General features: G+C 58.0%; 3 protein-coding genes across 8 annotated transcripts in view; 1 reads left to right on the plus strand and 2 right to left on the minus strand.

The window, feature by feature from the left end:
• The first annotated feature begins 1,300 nt into the window (after nucleotides 1–1,300).
• Nucleotides 1,301–3,097, plus strand: LOC119567873 (iroquois-class homeodomain protein IRX-3-like). Its single transcript, XM_037915345.2, has one exon. It carries the CDS (start codon nucleotides 2,090–2,092, stop codon nucleotides 2,894–2,896), a length of 807 nt encoding a protein of 268 aa, XP_037771273.1. The 5' UTR covers nucleotides 1,301–2,089; the 3' UTR covers nucleotides 2,897–3,097.
• A 2,301-nt stretch (nucleotides 3,098–5,398) lies between these two features.
• On the minus strand, nucleotides 5,399–8,274 carry LOC102942332 (E3 ubiquitin-protein ligase RNF182). Of its 2 annotated transcripts, none has more exons than XM_043527337.1 (2): nucleotides 8,198–8,274; nucleotides 5,399–7,388 (listed from the first exon to the last, which is right to left on the minus strand). In XM_043527337.1, exon 2 carries the CDS (start codon nucleotides 7,307–7,309, stop codon nucleotides 6,578–6,580), a length of 732 nt encoding a protein of 243 aa, XP_043383272.1. In that variant the 5' UTR covers nucleotides 7,310–7,388; nucleotides 8,198–8,274; the 3' UTR covers nucleotides 5,399–6,577. The 2 variants fall into 2 exon arrangements, with proteins under 2 accessions (XP_043383272.1, XP_043383273.1); XM_043527338.1 differs by lacking the exon at nucleotides 8,198–8,274 and adding an exon at nucleotides 7,970–8,126.
• Nucleotides 5,399–17,429, minus strand: part of PCIF1 (phosphorylated CTD interacting factor 1) — a 44,386-nt gene continuing 32,355 nt past the window's right edge. For 4 of the 5 annotated variants that reach the window (XM_043527333.1, XM_037915498.2, XM_037915500.2 and 1 more), the window contains one exon: nucleotides 15,429–16,560. In XM_043527333.1, coding sequence (XP_043383268.1) covers nucleotides 16,302–16,560 — 259 coding nt within the window. In that variant the 3' untranslated portion in view covers nucleotides 15,429–16,301. Of the gene's footprint in view, nucleotides 6,340–15,428; nucleotides 16,561–17,429 lie in introns of those variants that run through there. The other variant, XM_043527334.1, reaches the window with a different exon arrangement.

Here is a 17,429-nt window from a genome sequence, read left to right on the forward strand (position 1 = left end):
GGGTGCAGATCGCAGTGGTTCTGCCCCGGGCTCGGTAATGGACCCTTCAGCCAGGGCCCCTCCAGCCACCCACAGCTGGGCTCAGAGCACCCCGGTAGCACGGGGCACTGCCCTGAGGACCCCAGAGCTGTGGCTGCAGCTGGGGTGAGGGGCCAGGCAGCAAGGTGGGTTCTCTCCCCTGCCCCCGCAGCAGGCCTGGCTCCAGCCCCTGCTCTGAGGCGCTGCCCCCGCCCCACACTGGGCAGGGCCCAGGGGGTTACTTGGACGCTGCACCCAGGCAGCTGGTGGGGGCCTGCCGCACTATAGGCCTCAGGCAGCCCGATTCCCTTCACTGGAGCACCGGTGCCAGGACCAACGGCTCCTCCTGTCTCGCCCCAGCCATGGGCTAAGGCATGGGCCACCCCAGCACTGCCCCACGCCAGCTGCAGCGCTGCCGCCCTCCGGTCATGGGCCCCAGCGTGTGGGCATGAGGCTGAGCCCATCCCCCCCTCCAGCCCAATGGGGGCTAGCCTGGGGGGCTTGGGGATGGTCGTGCCCCATGTGTCGCTGCAGCAGGCCCCTAACTGTGCCAGCCAGGCACTATTGCCGTACGCACGGGCCTCCTCCGGCCTGGCTCCACGTGTCACCCCCGGGACGGCTGGCACGGGAGCGTGGTGGTGGCATGACCGTGGCATGTTCGGCACACAGGGAACCAGCCAGGCTGGGGGATTTACCACCCAGACAATCTGTGCAGGCGCTTTAATGTGAGCTGGCACCAGGCTGCTCGTCCTTGCTAAGCAGCTGTCAATCACTCTGCTGGCCCCACACGGACCCCCCCGCCCCAGCCCCCTATAAAGCTCTGGGCTCTGGGCTCCCTCCCACTGGTCCTAGCAGCATGGCAGCTGCACAGCTGGTGTGGGGGGAGGCTCAGGCTGGCAACAAGCCGGGGGCCCCCAGAGGGGTGTGGGGTGCCCCAGGGCTGCTGCCTCCCCCTCCCCACGCTGTCCTGCACCTGCCCTGCACCTGCCCAGCCCCACAGGGCTCCAACCTGCTGCCGCCGCACCTGAGCCTCCTTGCACAGCCAGTAAGTGACGCGCCAGGCCTGGGGCGTTGGGGGGGGGGGGCCGCAGGGGCTGTCTGCCGCCATCCAGAGGGTGCCCCGCGTGTGGCCCCCCACCCCAGCAGGAAAAGGGGGGGCAGGCAGTTAGCTGCGTGGAAGGCAGGCGCCAAGCACCCACTGGCAAAGTGTCTGCCACCCTGAGCTCAAATGGGGGAGGAGGCTAGTGGGTGGCTCAAGGGCAGGGAGCCAGGAGTCCTGGGGGGGTCTAGCCCTGGCACTGGGGCAGGGGCATTGCGGGTGAGTGGGTAAAGCTGGACATCACTGCCCACTCTGCTACTCACGCCTTGGTCCCCTGCAGCCAGCTGTACAGACTCTGCCCCAGAGACTGGGACTTGCCTGCCTCCCTTCCTGGGGTCTCTCATTCCCTGTGGGTAGCAGCTCTCCCTGTTGTGGGGTGGCTGGGGGAGTGGCTGGCTGTAGGGGCACTCTGAGCCTCCCCCCCCCCCCCCGGACAATAGTGCCCAGGAGCTGTGGCCCTGCCCTGGCCATTGGATCAGGTGGGGCTGCAGTGCTACCCACGGGGTGGGTGATGGGAGCCCCCTCCAGCAAACCCCAGGGGGCTGCCTGTGGCATTCAGTACTCTGCATTGGTGGGGCAGAGCTGGGCCTGCCCAGCACCCTCCTTCCCCTGCCCCACAGACTGTGTCTGTCCCCAGGCTCAGCTCAGTGGGTCAGGGCTCTGCTCTGGCACGGCTGGGACGGTCCCACATCGTCGTCGTCCCCCCGCCCCCGCCCGCGCCCCACAAGCTGCTGGAGCAGCCCCAGCAGCACACAGGGCTAGCCCAGGGGTGTATCCACAGAGCCCAGCCTGCCCCTAGCACACAGAGCCAAGAGGGCAGGGGGGGCGTTCCCAGTGTGGGAGCCCCAGCAGGATATGGGGGAAGGGCACTAGGTTGGCCGGAGCAAAGGCCCCGCTCTCCGCTCGGGGTGGCTGTGTGGGGAACAGCCCCCGTGACAGGAGGGAGCAGATGCCAACAAATGTGCCAGTCCCATGTGGCTGAACACTGGGAGATGTGCTGGGGCATCCCCGGGGCAGGGCTGGGAGCGCATGGCTTGGGCAATCCACCAGCGAGCCCCTTCCCTGCCCACGCACCTCTGCAACCAGGGCTTCACCGCCCCTTCCCCTGCCTTCCAGGTGACGGCTGCTTACAACCTCCAGCCCCTGCTCCTGCCCGGCCCCGTGCTGTGCTCCCCCTGCTTCGGCCAGGGCCTGCCCGCAGAGCTGTCCCGAGCCAAGGCGGCCACCTCCCGGGAGAGCACCAGCGCCCTGAAGGCCTGGCTGGGCCAGCACTTGAGGCACCCCTACCCCAGCAAGGGCGAGAAGCTCATGCTGGCCATCAGCAGCAAGATGAGCCTCACCCAGGTCTCCACCTGGTTCGCCAACGCCCGGCGGCGCCTCAAGAAGGAGAAGCAGCTGAGTTGGGCCCCCTGCAGCAAGTCGGACAGAGACGCCGGCGAGGGCGAGACTCGGGGCGAGCAACAGCCCGGGGGGCAGGGCGAGGGGCCGGGGGGCAGCCCGGGCACAGGGGGCAGCCCCAAGGAGGGCAGCCCAGGCCCCTGCCTGGAGTCAGAGCACCAGCGGCCAAGCCCGCAGCCCAACGCTGCTGAGCTGACACAGGGGACGCCGCCCCAGCAGCCCAAGATCTGGTGTCTGGCTGAGATTGCGACGTGCCCCCAGCAGGAGCAGAGCTGCCGCCTGCAGCTGGAGATGGCACCGCCCTGCTGGGGTGTCCTACCCCCACAGCTCAGCCTGGCCCTTCCCTGGTGCCCCGAGAGCCACCGGACGCTCCCACAGTGACAGCGTGGCACGGGCGGCAGCCGGCCTGGGACTCACGGCCGGGGGAGGGGGCTCTGCCCACGGGGAGCCGGGCTGTAGACAGGCCCTCCCAGGTGTTCAGCGGTGCTAGAGCCCTGTAGATTTGGGGGAGGCTCTAGGGTAAAGAGTGAGTCTGTGGGGCAAAGAGGGCTTGGGGGGATGGTTCCTTGAGTGGCTCCCAGAAGACAGTAAAATATCTAGGGGGAGGGGGAGATTGAAGGGGGGGAAGGGTAGGAGGGGGCTGGAGGCCACGGGACGGTGCGGGAGCCCATGCAGATTGGGTTTGAATGGGGCCCAGGCTCCAGCCAGGGCGAGGTTGCTGCCATTGGGCTGTTGCCAGGGTTCTCGCCAGCCCCACAGGATGGCAAGCGACAGGGCCAAGGGGGGCAGGGGGGCCAGCCCCACGTGCTCACGCCAGGAGCCTGCAGGCTGCACTCCAGCCACGCTGTCCCCAACCTGGTGGCCCCCAATGCTCCCCTGGGGGGCACAGAGCCTAGCTGGGGGTCCAGGGGTGGCACCCACATAGCCAGGGTGATTGGGCTTTGCCATGTTCTGTCTAATAAAGATGAATGAGCAACTCAATGTCACCAGCCTCTTCCTGGGCGTGTGTGTTACCAGACGGCGGGCTCCACCACCCACCCACCCCGACCTCGGGACCCCACTGCCAAGAGCTGGGGGAGGGTCCAGACCCCCATCCAAGGAGTCAGGAGGGCTGCAGCCCCCCAGTGGCTTGGCCTCCACGCACAGCTTAGCTGGGGGCCTGGAGCCCTCCCCCGCCCCCCCGCTCACACCCTCCAGGGGCTGGGAGAGTTTGTACAGGGGGGTGCTGACACCATTGAACAAAATTGTAAACCCTGGATGTGACGGAACCACGTCCAGCCAGGGGGTGCAGAACGTGCAGCCAGGGGGTGCAGCACCCCCAGTTCCAGCACCTCTGCCCCCCCCGGGCTGTGGGGATGGAACAGACCAGGGGAAGGAACAGCCCGCGGAACAGCCAGCCACAAGCGGCCTCCCCCCCCCCCCGGTGTCTTAGGCAATGGCTCCCCCTAGTGGCCGTGGGGGTTGCTCCATGAGGCCGGCCGGGGGCCGGGGCTGCAGGACGTGGCCGGTGGGTCCCAGGAGGGCTCTGGCTGCCTGCGGTTGCAGCTTCTCTGGAAGCGGAGAGCCCCGCCCCAGGGCGCTGGCCTTGCTGGGCTGACGGGAGCTGGCGGGGGACCCCACAGGCCAGAGGCAGCGCTGGGGCTGCTCCGTTCCATGCTGCCACAGCCCAAGCTTTGGTCAGGTCTCCCCCTAAGCTCCGGCGCCCAAAGTCAGGGGCTCCATCTCCCAGAAACAGCCGCCGGCCACATGCAGCAAGGGAGCTGTCCCACTGCGCCCACCTCTGCAGGCCCAGCCACCCTGCTCACCCCACACAGCCCCATGGGCAACCCCCAGCCAGCGCAGCGTTCTGGGGCACTGGGAGCTCCGCAGCAGATGGTCTGGAGGGACCTGGAGAGCTGGGCTGGGGCAGGTTTCAGGCTTGGGTGGCTTCTCGCTGGTGGCAAAGGGGGTCTGAGCCTCAGGAGCAGCACGAGCTGGGGGGTGGAACATGGAGGCCCAGCGATGTAAACCCCCCTCCCTCCCCCTCCCCGATGGCTGAGGGTTCCTGGCACACTGGGCTGCTCCTGGGCTGCAGGGTGGGAAGGACAGGCATCCTACTGTGAGCAAACTCCACCCATCCCTGTGCTGCGCAGATCCCTCCCTGTGACAGAGGGCACGAGTGCAAACATGGCCATGGGCCGGGCTCTCCGGGGCCCCATTCTCCAGGGCCGGGCTCTCTGGAGCCAGGCTCCACAGCTCCATGGCCATGTGTGGCTCACCAGGGATATAAACCCTCCTGCTAATGCAGCACAGTCCTTACCGGACACAATGGGGTCTAGATTATAGCCCCTCTGCTGACTATGGAGATCATGCAGATGCGGGGGGGGTCCCCCAAAGCCAGCAGGGCAGGCACCCACCCACACCTCTGTAGCAGGGTCTGACAGGCCAACAGCACCAGTAACATGCAGGGCAGACACGGCGCGCAACAAGTCTGTGGTTTGCACAGGAAGAGGCTCCAAGACATAAAGACTGAAAATAAAGATCACATGGGCTGGGGGCTCCATCCCCTCCATGCTCCAGCAGCCAGGTCAGCGAGCTCAGGGGCACAGCAGGAGAGAGCAGAAGAGGGTGAATCTGAGGGCAGACAGAGCAGGCCTGGCCTCCCACGGACAGTCCCAGGCCCCACAGACGAGGAATAGCACCGACACCAAGGGGAGCTGTAATGCTGGTTTTTACATGTCCCTAAGAACTAGGAAACAAAAATCAAAAATAGACTTGACTTTGCTTTCTTTGATAAAAGTAATAAAATGGTTAGCGGTGTTAAATTAATCCTTAAAAAACAAAACCCAAGGAGGTTAAATAAAGCCCAGAGGGCTCTGGATAAAAACCACAACGACTACAAAACAGCTGCAAAGACGTTTTTACACACTAAAAGAAATTCCTTTTCTCTGCTTTTCTTTTATACAGTAAACAGCTTCGGCAAACACGGAACTCGTACATGTGGAAAGGAAACATGGATGCTACGGAAACAAACCCTGCAGGGAGCATGGTCGCCACGGACAGAACTATTTACACTATGGACACGGAGCTGGGCTGGTGCCAGGCCAGCAGGAAGAGCCTCTGGACCCTGTCTGCTTCTCTCTTGGAAATGCCAGGCTTCAGCCAGCTGCAAGGGACCTTCTAGGCCACAGCTCGGTCTGTCAGTCAGTCCGTCCGTCTGTCCGTCCATCCTTCACCTGTGCAGCCGTCTCAGCACCAGCTGCCTCTTCCTCAGAGCTTTAGTGTTTGATGGGGCTGCAAACTCTTCCTATGACTGCGACCTTTGGCTTCATTGCCCCTCGTCTAGGGCAGCAGCCAGTTTTCTTCCCACGGGGCGTAAGGCGAGGGAATCTCCCTGGACTCTGGTGAGGGAAGTGGCCTTGCAGGTTTACAGAGGAAAGCAAGCAGGGTGGAGCTGCCTGGAGAGAGTCCCCCAGGCCTGGCGCTACTCGGCCAGCAGTCTCTCCACCTGCCACATCAAACCTTCCCTCCTCTGGAGCACTGTTACCTTCGCCCCTGCCGTCTGTCCCCGCACACTGCCCTCTGCAGATTAATTGGCATTGGTCTCCCGGCTGGTGCTTTGCTCTCGGCCCGTCTCCCGATCTTTATCTGCAGTTGAGGAAGAAGTGGAGGAGGAAGAGGAGGAGGAGGAGGAACCCGTGGAACTGAGGGTCCGTCCCGAGTGCTTATAGGCTGTGACGAGCTCCTGCAGCCGCTCCGGCGTGGGCTCCCACTTGGTGAAGCCTGCGTTGTTTTGTAGGAAGATGACAGCAGTGTCGTGCACGGCTTTGTAGTACATCTCCTCTCTGCAAGGGAAGATGACAGGCACTCAGTACTCGCTTCGTGGCCCTGTCCAACCAGTCGCTCAGCTGCACCTGGACCCTCCCACACTGACATCTCCCGTCCCCCTGCAGTAACTGGGGGCTGGCAAGCCCTGAGTGGGGATGCTCTCAGCCAGCCCCAGGCACAGGGCACAGCCTTGGGGAGGTCCAGGCTGTGCAAGGCCAGTGCCTGGTGCCTTCAGGACCCAGGGGAGCAGCAGGCTCAGGTGGAGGGGAACTCGAAGATCTCGCGGCACAGACACTGGCAGAAGCTGTAGAGGACACAGAGAATGAGGGTGGAGGGCACCAGGCTGACCAGCACGATGCCCAGGTTGTGGCGCTCAATGAGCAGGAGGTAGATGCCAAAGGGCAGGGCGCTGAAGTAGATGAGGCAGAGCATCCAGAGGACGAAGTGGGGTATGGCCTGCCAGGTGCAAGAGCGGGATTTCTGGATGGGGCCGCGGCAGGGCAGCGAGTCCAGGCTGGTGGGGCGGTACAGGCGTATCATGTCCAGCATGCCCAAGCCTTCGGGGGGCGCCACGTCCTCCGGCACCTCCAGGATGGTGATGACCAGGCAGTCAGAGGAGCTGCGGGAGGGCTCCAGGACGCTGGGGCACAGGATGACCTCGGGGGAGGGCAGAGTGCCTCGCTTCTTTGCCCGCTCGTGGTACCTCAGCACTGCCAGCACCTTGCTGTCATCCTGGAGCAGCTGCACGTCCTCCGCGGGGACCTGGGTCTCCTGCCGGCAGAAAGGGCAGCTGAGCAGCTGGGGCGAGGACTCCCCCACGGCCACCATCTTGCGCAGGCACTTAGCACAGACCCGGTGGCAGCAGCTCAGCAGCTTGGGCTTGCGGGCTCGTGCGTCGTAGCGATTGTAGCAGATCTTGCACTCCAGCTCCTGCGCCGTGAACACCAGCGGCTGGCAGCTCCCCAGCTCGCCATCCTTGTGGCTCATGGTCTCCCTTCCTGAAGCCGCTCGGAGCTCCTGGAGAGAAGGTCCTCGAGCCCAGCGGGGACGGTCAGGGGAGCCCAGCCTGGAGAGAGAGACGGGGAGACCTCCGTGAATAAAGGGTTTGTAAGCAGAGTCCCAAGGGCCTGCCTGGCCCCGGCTTCCCTCCCTCAGGGCCTCCAGCAACGCCAGCCCAGGCTAGAAACAGGGTTGGGGCCTCGTTCTGGGCAGCAATTCAGGGGGCTCTGCAGCGCGGAGGAGCTAAGGAGCGGTGGGGCTGTCCCTTCCCTCCCACGCTGCCGCCTATCCCGCCTGGGCTGGCGTGTGGCCCCGGCCTCGTGGCAGGTGTGCACATCACAGGAGCCCTCAGAGCGGGCACTTGCTGGCTGCCCCTGCCCGCTGGCAGGCCGGGGGCTGGCTGGGAGGGCGGGGGCTGGCTCGGCTGCTGCCAGGCCAGAGGCCGGCCGGCCGCGAGTCCTGGCAGTCTGCATGGGCACAGGCTCTCCGCTTCCCTCCGTGATGGAAGGTGGGGCCGGGGTGGCAGCGATCAGCCGCCCCACCCAGCCAGGGGCCTAGGGCTGAGCCGGGCCCAGGCGCCGCCGGACCAGGCTGTGACCCTGCGGGGGCTCCCCGGGCGCGGGCAGGTTCGAGGCTGGAGCCTCCCACAGAAAAGCAGGAGCCGGCGCAAGGCCACCGGCCGCGGCGGAGGGCGGGCACCCGGCTGCTCCTCTAGGCCGGGCCCGGGGCCCCGGGGAGATGCCCCAGCCTGCGCCCCTGCGCCCGGGACGCGGCGCCGGAGCCGGAGCCGGAGCCGCCCAGGGCGCGCCGGCAGCCCGCTCCCTGCCGGCAGCCCGGCCCGGCCCCTCCTCCCGCAGCCGGGACGCGGCCACTCACCCGCTCGCCGGGAGCCCGGGCCGGGTGCGCGCCCCGTGGCGCCGGCCGAGCCCTGCGCAGCCGGCCACCGACGCAGGGAGCCTGCGAGCATCCGCCTCGGCGCCGGCGTGGCAGCGAGGAGCTGGGGGGACCGGCCAGCCCGGCCCGGCTCAGCCCCAGCCAGGGGAAGGGGCCGCTCCAGCCCTGCCTCCACCGCCAGGAGCGTCCCCTGCCTCGGGAAAATGCCGTTTGAGCCATCACTTGTATTGCGGTGGGACCCGGGCCCGCTGTGCCAGGCGCTGTACAAACCCGAACTGCTCCCCGGAGAGCCCAGCTCCCGCTGTCCTCCCCGCCTCAGGGGCCGGCTGGGAGCAGAGGTGGCTGCAGGGTCAGCCCAGAGCGGCTGGCCAGTGAAGCAATGGGGCTGGAGGCAGGGCAGATAAGGTCGAACCCGTGGGCCTGTGTCCGCCCTCCTGCTCTGTGTGGGGGGCAGACCCAGGCTCGGCAGCGCTGGCGGAGAGCAGGGCCCCAGGTACCCTCTGCAGAGCTGCACTCCCCTGGCCTAGGGGCACCTTATACAATTGCGGAATAAACCCTCTTCCTTCCCTAGCCGAGGGGCCCCCCCAGGCGGCTTTACAGTAGCTCCTGTGCACGCCTGGGCAGGGCTGGAGCAGGGGGGTCCACACTGAGTCCAAGGCTTCACTGCAGGACATTGCAACAGACAAGCCTGAGCCCAGTCCCGCCTGGGAGCGCTTGGCTCCTCATTCCCTCCTCCCTGGGCCTGTAGGGAGCCCCTCCGGGAGAGAAAACTGAAGGGGGCTTAGGTGACTCATACACCTGCCCTGTACACACATAGGCCCGAGCCGAGACTCCAGGGATTTCTAGGGAGCACAGGAGGAACTAAAGAGCCCCATGCCCCGCACAAACCTGCCTGCAGCCTAGGCTCGCCCCAGCTGTCATCTACCAGTGCAGCATCTAAGCTCCTTCACAGGCCTGAGGCAGCTGGGCCCTGCTGAGCTCGGAGATGGAGGCTTCTGCTTTGTTGGCTGACGGATCGTTGGTCGTCACTGTCCTTACCACCACCTACCTGGAGGCTGGAACGGGGCCCAGCTCTCTGCCAGGTCACCCTTTCCCCATTGGCACACAACACTTTTGCTGTAGAGTTTCTGCTGGAGCTTAAACCAACCCCGTTCCCTTTCATATCCCTCTCTATGCACCAGGATCAGCTCTGGGCAAAGGAGGTCAGGCAGCCTGGCCCCCACAGGTGGAGGGGCAGCTGCACCAGCTCACCCACAGATCGGTGCTGTCATACATTTGGAGTGAAATCTGGTGCTGATGAAGGGTGCTGGATTGACAGCCCTGAGTCATCCCTACAACAGACAGCTGCTGCATGGGCAGTGCAAACATCCCTCATGGCCAGTGCAGCTGCCTGGGACACAGCAGTGCTGAGGCCGGGAGGGAGAGAGGAGTAGAAAGTGAACTGAAAACCTAAGAAAGGGGGAGGAGTATGAGACAGGTGCATAATTATCCTCATTTCATAGATGGGGAACTGAGGCAGAGGGAGGTTAAGGTCAAAACTTCCCCCTCCTTTTGGGTGCCCAATCTCAGCCAGCGTGCTCAGCACTATCTATGTTCAAAGCATAGATCACCGTGACTTCAGTTCAGCTCTGAGCACGGCCCTCCTACAATGCAGACCCAACTGTCTCACATCAGGGACCCCAGAAATGAGGAATACAGTCAGCGACCATCTGTGAGTCAGTGACAATCTGGTTTCAATGATTTGCCCCATGTAACAGTAAAGTACTTTGTGGCACAGCCAGGGACAGAATCCAATTCTCCAGGGCAGCATTCAACTGCCTTAACCCTGAGTTAAAGGGGAAACCACCATAGGTCACACTGAAAGGTGAATGGTCAGGCTGGAGGGAGGTCACTAAGGGAGTTCCTCAGGGATTGATCTTGGGACCAATCTTATTTAACATTTTCATTCATGGCCTCAGCCCAAAAAGTGAGAGCATGCTAATGAAATCTGTGGATGACACAAAGTTGGGAGACACTGACAATACAGAGGAGCAGCATACCATGCAAGAGGATCTGGAAGACCTTGAAAACTAGTGTAATTGAAATGGGATGAAATTTAATAGTGCAAAGTGCAAGATCATGCAGTTAGGGACTAACAACAAGAATTTATGCTTGAAACTGGGGACAAATCACTTGGAAGTGACACGGGAAGAGAAAGACCTGGCTGTACTGGTTGATCACAGGATGACTATGAGCCAACAATGGGATGTGGCTGTAGAAAAAGGGTAACGCAATCCTAGGATGAATCAGGCGAGGTATTGCCATTATACAAGGCACTAGTGAGACTTCATCTGGAATACCGTGTGCAGCTCTAGTTTCCCACGTTTAAAAAAGATGAATTCAAACCGGAAAGGGTGCAGAGAAGAGCTACTGGGATGACCCGAGAAATGGAAAACCTACCTTAGGAGAAGTGACTCAGAAGTGTGGCTCGTTTAGCCTAACCAAACAAAGGCTGAGGGGAGATGTGATTGTTCCCTATAAATACATCAGACACACAAACACCAGGTTACCTAAGTAAAGGTCCACTGTTGGCACAAGAACAAATAGATGCAAACTGGCCATCAAGTTTAGGCTTGAAATTAGACGAAGGTTCCTAACCATCAGAGGAGTGAAGGTCTGGAACAACCTCCCAAGGGGAGCAGTGGGGGCAAAAATGTAACTGGCATCAAGACTGAGCTTGATCAGTTTATGGAGCGGATGGTATGAGGGGACTGCCAACAATGGCGTGTGCCCCATCTGGGGCTGATCGTAGCAAATATTCCCAGCAGCCAGAGACGGGGCACTCGTTGAAGAGGGCTGAGAGTTACGAGATCATTCTTTCCAGGTGTCTGGCTGGTGCCTCTTGCCCACATGCTCAAGGTCTAATTGATCACCGCATTGGGGGTCAGGAAGGAATTTTTCTCCAGGTCTGATGGGCAGAGAACCTGGGGATTTTTCACCTTCCTCTGAAGTGTGGGGCATGGGTCACTTGCAAGTTTGAACTAGTGTAAACAGTGGATTCTCTGTAACTGGATGTCTTTAAATCATGATTTGAGGACTTCAGTAACTCAGCAAGATGTTAGGCATCTATTACAAGAGTGGGTGGGAGAGAGACTGTGGCCTGCAGTGTGCATGTGGTCAGATTAGATGATCATGATTGTCCTTTCTGGACTTAAGTCTGAGGCTATCCTTTCTTTTCCTGAAATTCCCTGCTTCATTCACTATACACCTTCCAACTTCTTCTACAAATGAGGCAGAAATATCAGTCTCCTTCACTACACCTGTGTGATTTATCCCCAGAGCAGGTCCATTCTGCACCAAGGCAAGGGTCCCGTGGAAAAAAATTGTATGTGATCATGTAATTGAAGACTGTGTCATAATGCATATGCCCAAGAGGGGAGAGTTAAGGTTCCATGGGCAACCTTAATTCTGGTATTTACTTGTTTTTGAGTGCTTGACTTTGCGACCTTAATGTTTTTTTAATGTAGTTTGTGGGTGGGTTAATTTCCTAGGTATTTAAAAGAACAAAAAAAAATTCCATCAGCTGGCATCATAGTGACATCAGCAGGGCTAGAACCTGTACATCCACCACAGACCTCTGCCACTTGACCGAACGGAGTAACTGATAGCAGTAGTAGGTTATCTTCCACAGGGACCAGCACGACAGAGGGTATCACACTTTGCAAGTGGGTTTCAGCTTTCACAAACAGCAGAAGAATAGGGAGACTCTAGGATCTTGGGTCCCATCCCAGACTCTTCAGCCCATTCTCCCCATGCTTGTCTCTTCCACCACTCTGGGTCCTTGTCCCCAGCTCCTTGCCCTTGTCTCTCCAGTCCCAATGCCCAACCAATTATAGCTCCCCCTCCCCCAACTCCTTGTTTCCTTAGCTTAGCCAGCCTCAGTACCCCTCCTAGTACCTCATCTCTTCCCCTGCCACTGAGACTTCCTCTAGATCTAATCTCAATCATCTCCCCAAGCCTCTGCCTGGCTCTTGGTTCCCAGTCTCTTTGCCCAGCCACCCCCAGTTCTCTCTCTCAGCTCAGCTCCTTGTCAGATCTCTCTTCTCCTCCCCCTTCCCACTGGTTCCCAGTTCCAGTCTGCTTATCCAGCCAGCAATTCCTCCCCCTAGCCCCTTGCCAAATCCTCAACCCCCCCATTTACCACACTGGCTCCCAGTCCCAGTCTCCTTGCACAAGCGATCCCACTCAGACTCCTGGTCCCAATCTACGTTTTGTCTAGCGTTTGTCCTCTCTTCATTCAAATCAGACAGCTGCCTCCTCGCTGCTGCCTGGGTGTCTGCAGGGGGATTATTAAGGGCACAGGAGAGAGGCTCCCTGCTCTCCGTTCCAGTGCCCAGCCCAGAGGGGAGTAATCATTACAGGAAATGCCTGTGCTGGATCATGCTCAGTCACTTGTGGGGCTGGTGCACGTGCAGTCCAGTAGGAGCTGAGAGGAGGGAACATGCTCGACTGCTCTGTGCAGACGGCACTAGGACCTAGGAGAACCTCAAGTCTGCTCAGTGAGGATGGAATCTTGAAACAACTGCTAAAAGCAAAGACAGCGCTGCCAGGCATGCGCAACTGCCATTTTCCCAAAGGTTTACATAACTTGGCCATATTTGGATTTTCACAATAATGGTGTAAAGGTCCAACCTTTCCGTGACACTAAGGTTACCTGCCTGACATAGTTCAAGAAATCTGATGAGGTTCAACAAGGAGAAGTGCAGAGTCCTGCACTTAGGACGGAAGAATCCCATGCACCGCTACAGACTAGGGACCGAATGGCTCGGCAGCAGTTCTGCAGAAAAGGACTGAGGGGTTACAGTGGACGAGAAGCTGGATATGAGTCAACAGTGTGCCCTTGTGGCCAAGGCCAATGGCATTTTGGGATGTATAAGTAGGGGCATTGCCAGCAGATTAAGGGATGTGATCGTTCCCCTCTATTCAGCGTTGGTGAGGCCTCATCTGGAGTATTGGGTCCAGTTTTTGGCCCCACACTACACGAAGGATGTGGAAAAACTGGAAAGAGTCCCGTGGAGGGCAACAAAAATGATTAGGGGGCTGGAGCACATGACTTACGAGGAGAGGCTGAGGGAACTGGGATTGTTTAGTCTGCAGAAGGGGGGGGGGGGGGGGGGGGGGGAATTTGATAGCTGCTTTCAATTACCTGAAAGGGGGTTCCAAAGAGGATGGAGCTAGGCTGTTCAGTGGTACCAGATGACAGAACAAGGAGTAATAGTCTCAAGGTGCAGTGGGGGAGGTCTAGGTTAGATATTAGGAAACACTTTCACTAGGAGGGTGGTGAAGCACTGGAATGGGTTACTTAGGGAGGTGGTGGAATCTCCTTCCTTAGAGGTTTTTAAGATCAAGCCTGACAAAGCCCTGGCTGGGATGATTTAGTTGGGGACTGGTCTTGCTTTGAGCAGGTGGTTGGACTGGATGACCTCCCGAGGTCCCTTCCAACCCTGATATTCTATGATCTGCTCCAAAACATGGAGGTCCTAGAGCTTTTCAAAGAAATGTTGTCAGAATTTATGAACAAGGGCAAAACAATGTATTTTTCTCTTGCTTTGTTCTAAGAAATGCCTGAATCATTTTGGCTGAAATTGTCCAAATATTTCAGCCTGAAGCAGGCTGCTGTCACTGCCCCCCTCTCTACAGAGCCACACGGCTCTCTGCTCTCTTTTACCTACCCTGTCCCCCGATGGACCTGATCTTGCCTTTAACATTAGCTACGCCCTTATCCCAACAATACTCAGGTGCATATTTAGGGATCTCCAGCGACTCCTAGCAAGTTCATTACTGGATACTGTCTTGTTCTTCTGACCACACTTAAAAGGATCCTGAAACATTTGAATGGTTCAGAAAAGAGCTACAAGAATGATTTAAGGTCCAGAAAACCTGCTTTACACCTTACAGCGTGTGACCTAAGAAGATCAATTCATTTAGTTAAATCAGAGAAGATTAAGAGGTGACTTGCTCAGTCTGTCAGTACCTACATGGGGAAGAGGGCTCTTCAATCTAGCAGACAAAGACAGCACAAGATCCAATAGCTGGAAACAGCCTGGAAACGAGGCACACATTTTAATACAGAGGAGAATTAATCATTGGAACTTACCGAGGGATGTGGTGGATGCGCTATTATGTGGCGTCTTTAAATCTAAAAGATAAGCCTTAGCTGAGCCAGCAGTTATGGGTTTAATGTAGAAAAAGGCAGGATTATACAGAAAATCAAATTAGATAAAAACACAATGGCCCCTCCTAGCCTTACCAATCTATAAATCCTCCCTTACTGCCCTCTAGGCCTCTCTGACCAACATATCTGTGGCTTTATCTCATTTCAGTTGAATGTTCCAAACCCCAAAGAGCTGCTCTTGGGCAGGAGGTGCCTCCCCAAGCCAAGCTCCACCGTCTCATATACCTCTGGCTTGCCACCATCTCCAGTCCTGGCATCATATTCACCTACATTTGTACGATGGCGTAACATGATCTCATTCACAATGGTCTCAACTGCACTGCATCCAGGCCTCTCCTCCTCTTCCCTGGATTATAGCAATTCCTCTTCCAAGACCTCTGCAAGTCCCAGTACCTCAGAATCCAGCATATGCAGGGTGCTTCTGCCCCCTTCTCCTCAAATACAAAGAAGTGAGCTCATGTCACCCACAATCCTCAGCATCATTAACTGATTCCCCCGGTATTCTAAGAACCAGTTCAAATTTGCCCTGCTCCTGACTTCACTAAGAGAACGCTGACACCTCCCCGCCTCCATGTCCTCTTAAACATTCTTTCTATTACTGGAGTGAACGCCTCTCTGTGGTAGTTCTAAGGAGCCTATGTATTAGAGTGCCTACCATCTCTCCCTCTCAGTGACGTGCCATTTTTAATCTCAGCAAAAGGGTCTCTTTTCCCTTGCCTATGCATGGGAGTCTCTGCTATCTATCATTGGAATGGTTTTATTTAACTCCCAGACATTTTGTATATAGTGTTTTAGTGATGCGGCACTCAACTCTGCCCAACTCAACCCACAAACACTGCAGACAAACAAACAGATTCAAAGTGGTGATCATTTTCCTAGAGTTCACCCAGTCCAGGGGCACAGGAGAAGGCAGTCAATCTGAGGGCAGACAGGGCAGGCCTGGCCTCCCACGGACAGTCCCAGGCCCCACAGACGAGGAATAGCACCGACACCAAGGGGAGCTGTAATGCTGGTTTTTAATGTCCCTAAGAACTAGGAAACAAAAATCAAAAATAGACTTGACTTTGCTTTCTTTGATAAAAGTAATAAAATGGTTAGCAGTGTTAAATTAATCCTTAAAAAACAAAACCCAAGGAGGTTAAATAAAGCCCAGAGGGCTCTGGATAAAAACCACAACGACTACAAAACAGCTGCAAAGACGTTTTTACACACTAAAAGAAATTCCTTTTCTCTGCTTTTCTTTTATACAGTAAACAGCTTCGGCAAACAAGGAACTCATACATGTGGAAAGGAAACATGGATGCTACGGAAACAAACCCTGCAGGGAGCATGGTCGCCACGGACAGAACTATTTACACTATGGACACGGAGCTGGGCTGGTGCCAGGCCAGCAGGAAGAGCCTCTGGACCCTGTCTGCTTCTCTCTTGGAAATGCCAGGCTTCAGCCAGCTGCAAGGGACCTTCTAGGTCACAGCTCGGTCTGTCAGTCAGTCCGTCCGTCTGTCCGTCCATCCTTCACCTGTGCAGCTGTCTCAGCACCAGCTGCCTCTTCCTCAGAGCTTTAGTGTTTGATGGGGCTGCAAACTCTTCCTATGACTGCGACCTTTGGCTTCATTGCCCCTCGTCTAGGGCAGCAGCCAGTTTTCTTCCCACGGGGCGTAAGGCAAGGGAATCTCCCTGGACTCTGGTGAGGGAAGTGGCCTTGCAGGTTTACAGAGGAAAGCAAGCAGGGTGGAGCTGCCTGGAGAGAGTCCCCCAGGCCTGGTGCTACTCGGCCAGCAGTCTCTCCACCTGCCACATCAAACCTTCCCTCCTCTGGAGCACTGTTACCTTCGCCCCTGCCATCTGTCCCCGCACACTGCCCTCTGCAGATTAATTGGCATTGGTCTCCCGGCTGGTGCTTTGCTCTCGGCCCGTCTCCCGATCTTTATCTGCAGTTGAGGAAGAAGTGGAGGAGGAAGAGGAGGAGGAGGAGGAGGAACCCGTGGAACTGAGGGTCCGTCCCGAGTGCTTATAGGCTGTGACGAGCTCCTGCAGCCGCTCCGGCGTGGGCTCCCACTTGGTGAATCCTGCATTGTTTTGTAGGAAGATGACAGCAGTGTTGTGCACGGCTTTGTAGTACATCTCCTCTCTGCAAGGGAAGATGACAGGCACTCAGTACTCGCTTCGTGGCCTTGTCCAACCAGTCGCTCAGCTGCACCTGGACCCTCCCACACTAATGTCCTCCCCATCTCCCTTCCCTTCTGTAGCACCGAGGAACAGCCATTCTCTCTTAAAAGAAAGCCATACTGGTGAGTTAAAATTCAAAGACGCATCATGCAGCCCCTCATGTGGGAGGTATCTGTCCTGACTTGCCAATATAGCTAGGACCCCGCTGTGAGCTCAGTGGTGCCCACATGTGGTCAAGAGCCTTCCAAAGGATAACCTCAGAGAATCAGTGTGTGTTACTTCCCATGGACACTACAAGGGCTGCTCTTGGCTAAGCACGCACCACAGTACCGTTAGCTCCTGGGGAAGCTCAACAAGTTAGAGAAGAGGGAACACTGTACAAATATTGCAGCGCAGCTCCTACTCCAACATACACAGCTAGGAATTCCTACCATCCCAGCTACGAAAAATCCTGTCAGACAGCCTAGGCCAACCAGAAACCAGCTGGGGACAAGTGATATTTAAGCACTTGCTGCCCACCAAGCAAGCTGTTAGCCTGCCATACAGAAGACAATGGTGAAAACTGGCCCAAGCTTCTGCTTCTTTTTAACTGTTACTGAATGGTGGCGGCAACAGGACATTTACAAGCCCAGAAAGCTACTGTGCTCAGCCAGCTGCACCTCAGACTGTATGCTGGTGAGTGGCACATGACTCTTCTCCACAGTACAATATGACATTCGCAGGTCAGATCAGAGACATGTCCCTGAGGGAGAGGCTGATGTAAATTTTTAATAGTAGGGAAATATACACAATATGGTGACCCTTGATACTGTCTGTTGAGCCCAATCTGAG

This window comes from Chelonia mydas, chromosome 13 (genome assembly GCF_015237465.2).
Source record: "Chelonia mydas isolate rCheMyd1 chromosome 13, rCheMyd1.pri.v2, whole genome shotgun sequence".
Lineage (NCBI taxonomy): Eukaryota > Metazoa > Chordata > Testudines > Cheloniidae > Chelonia > Chelonia mydas.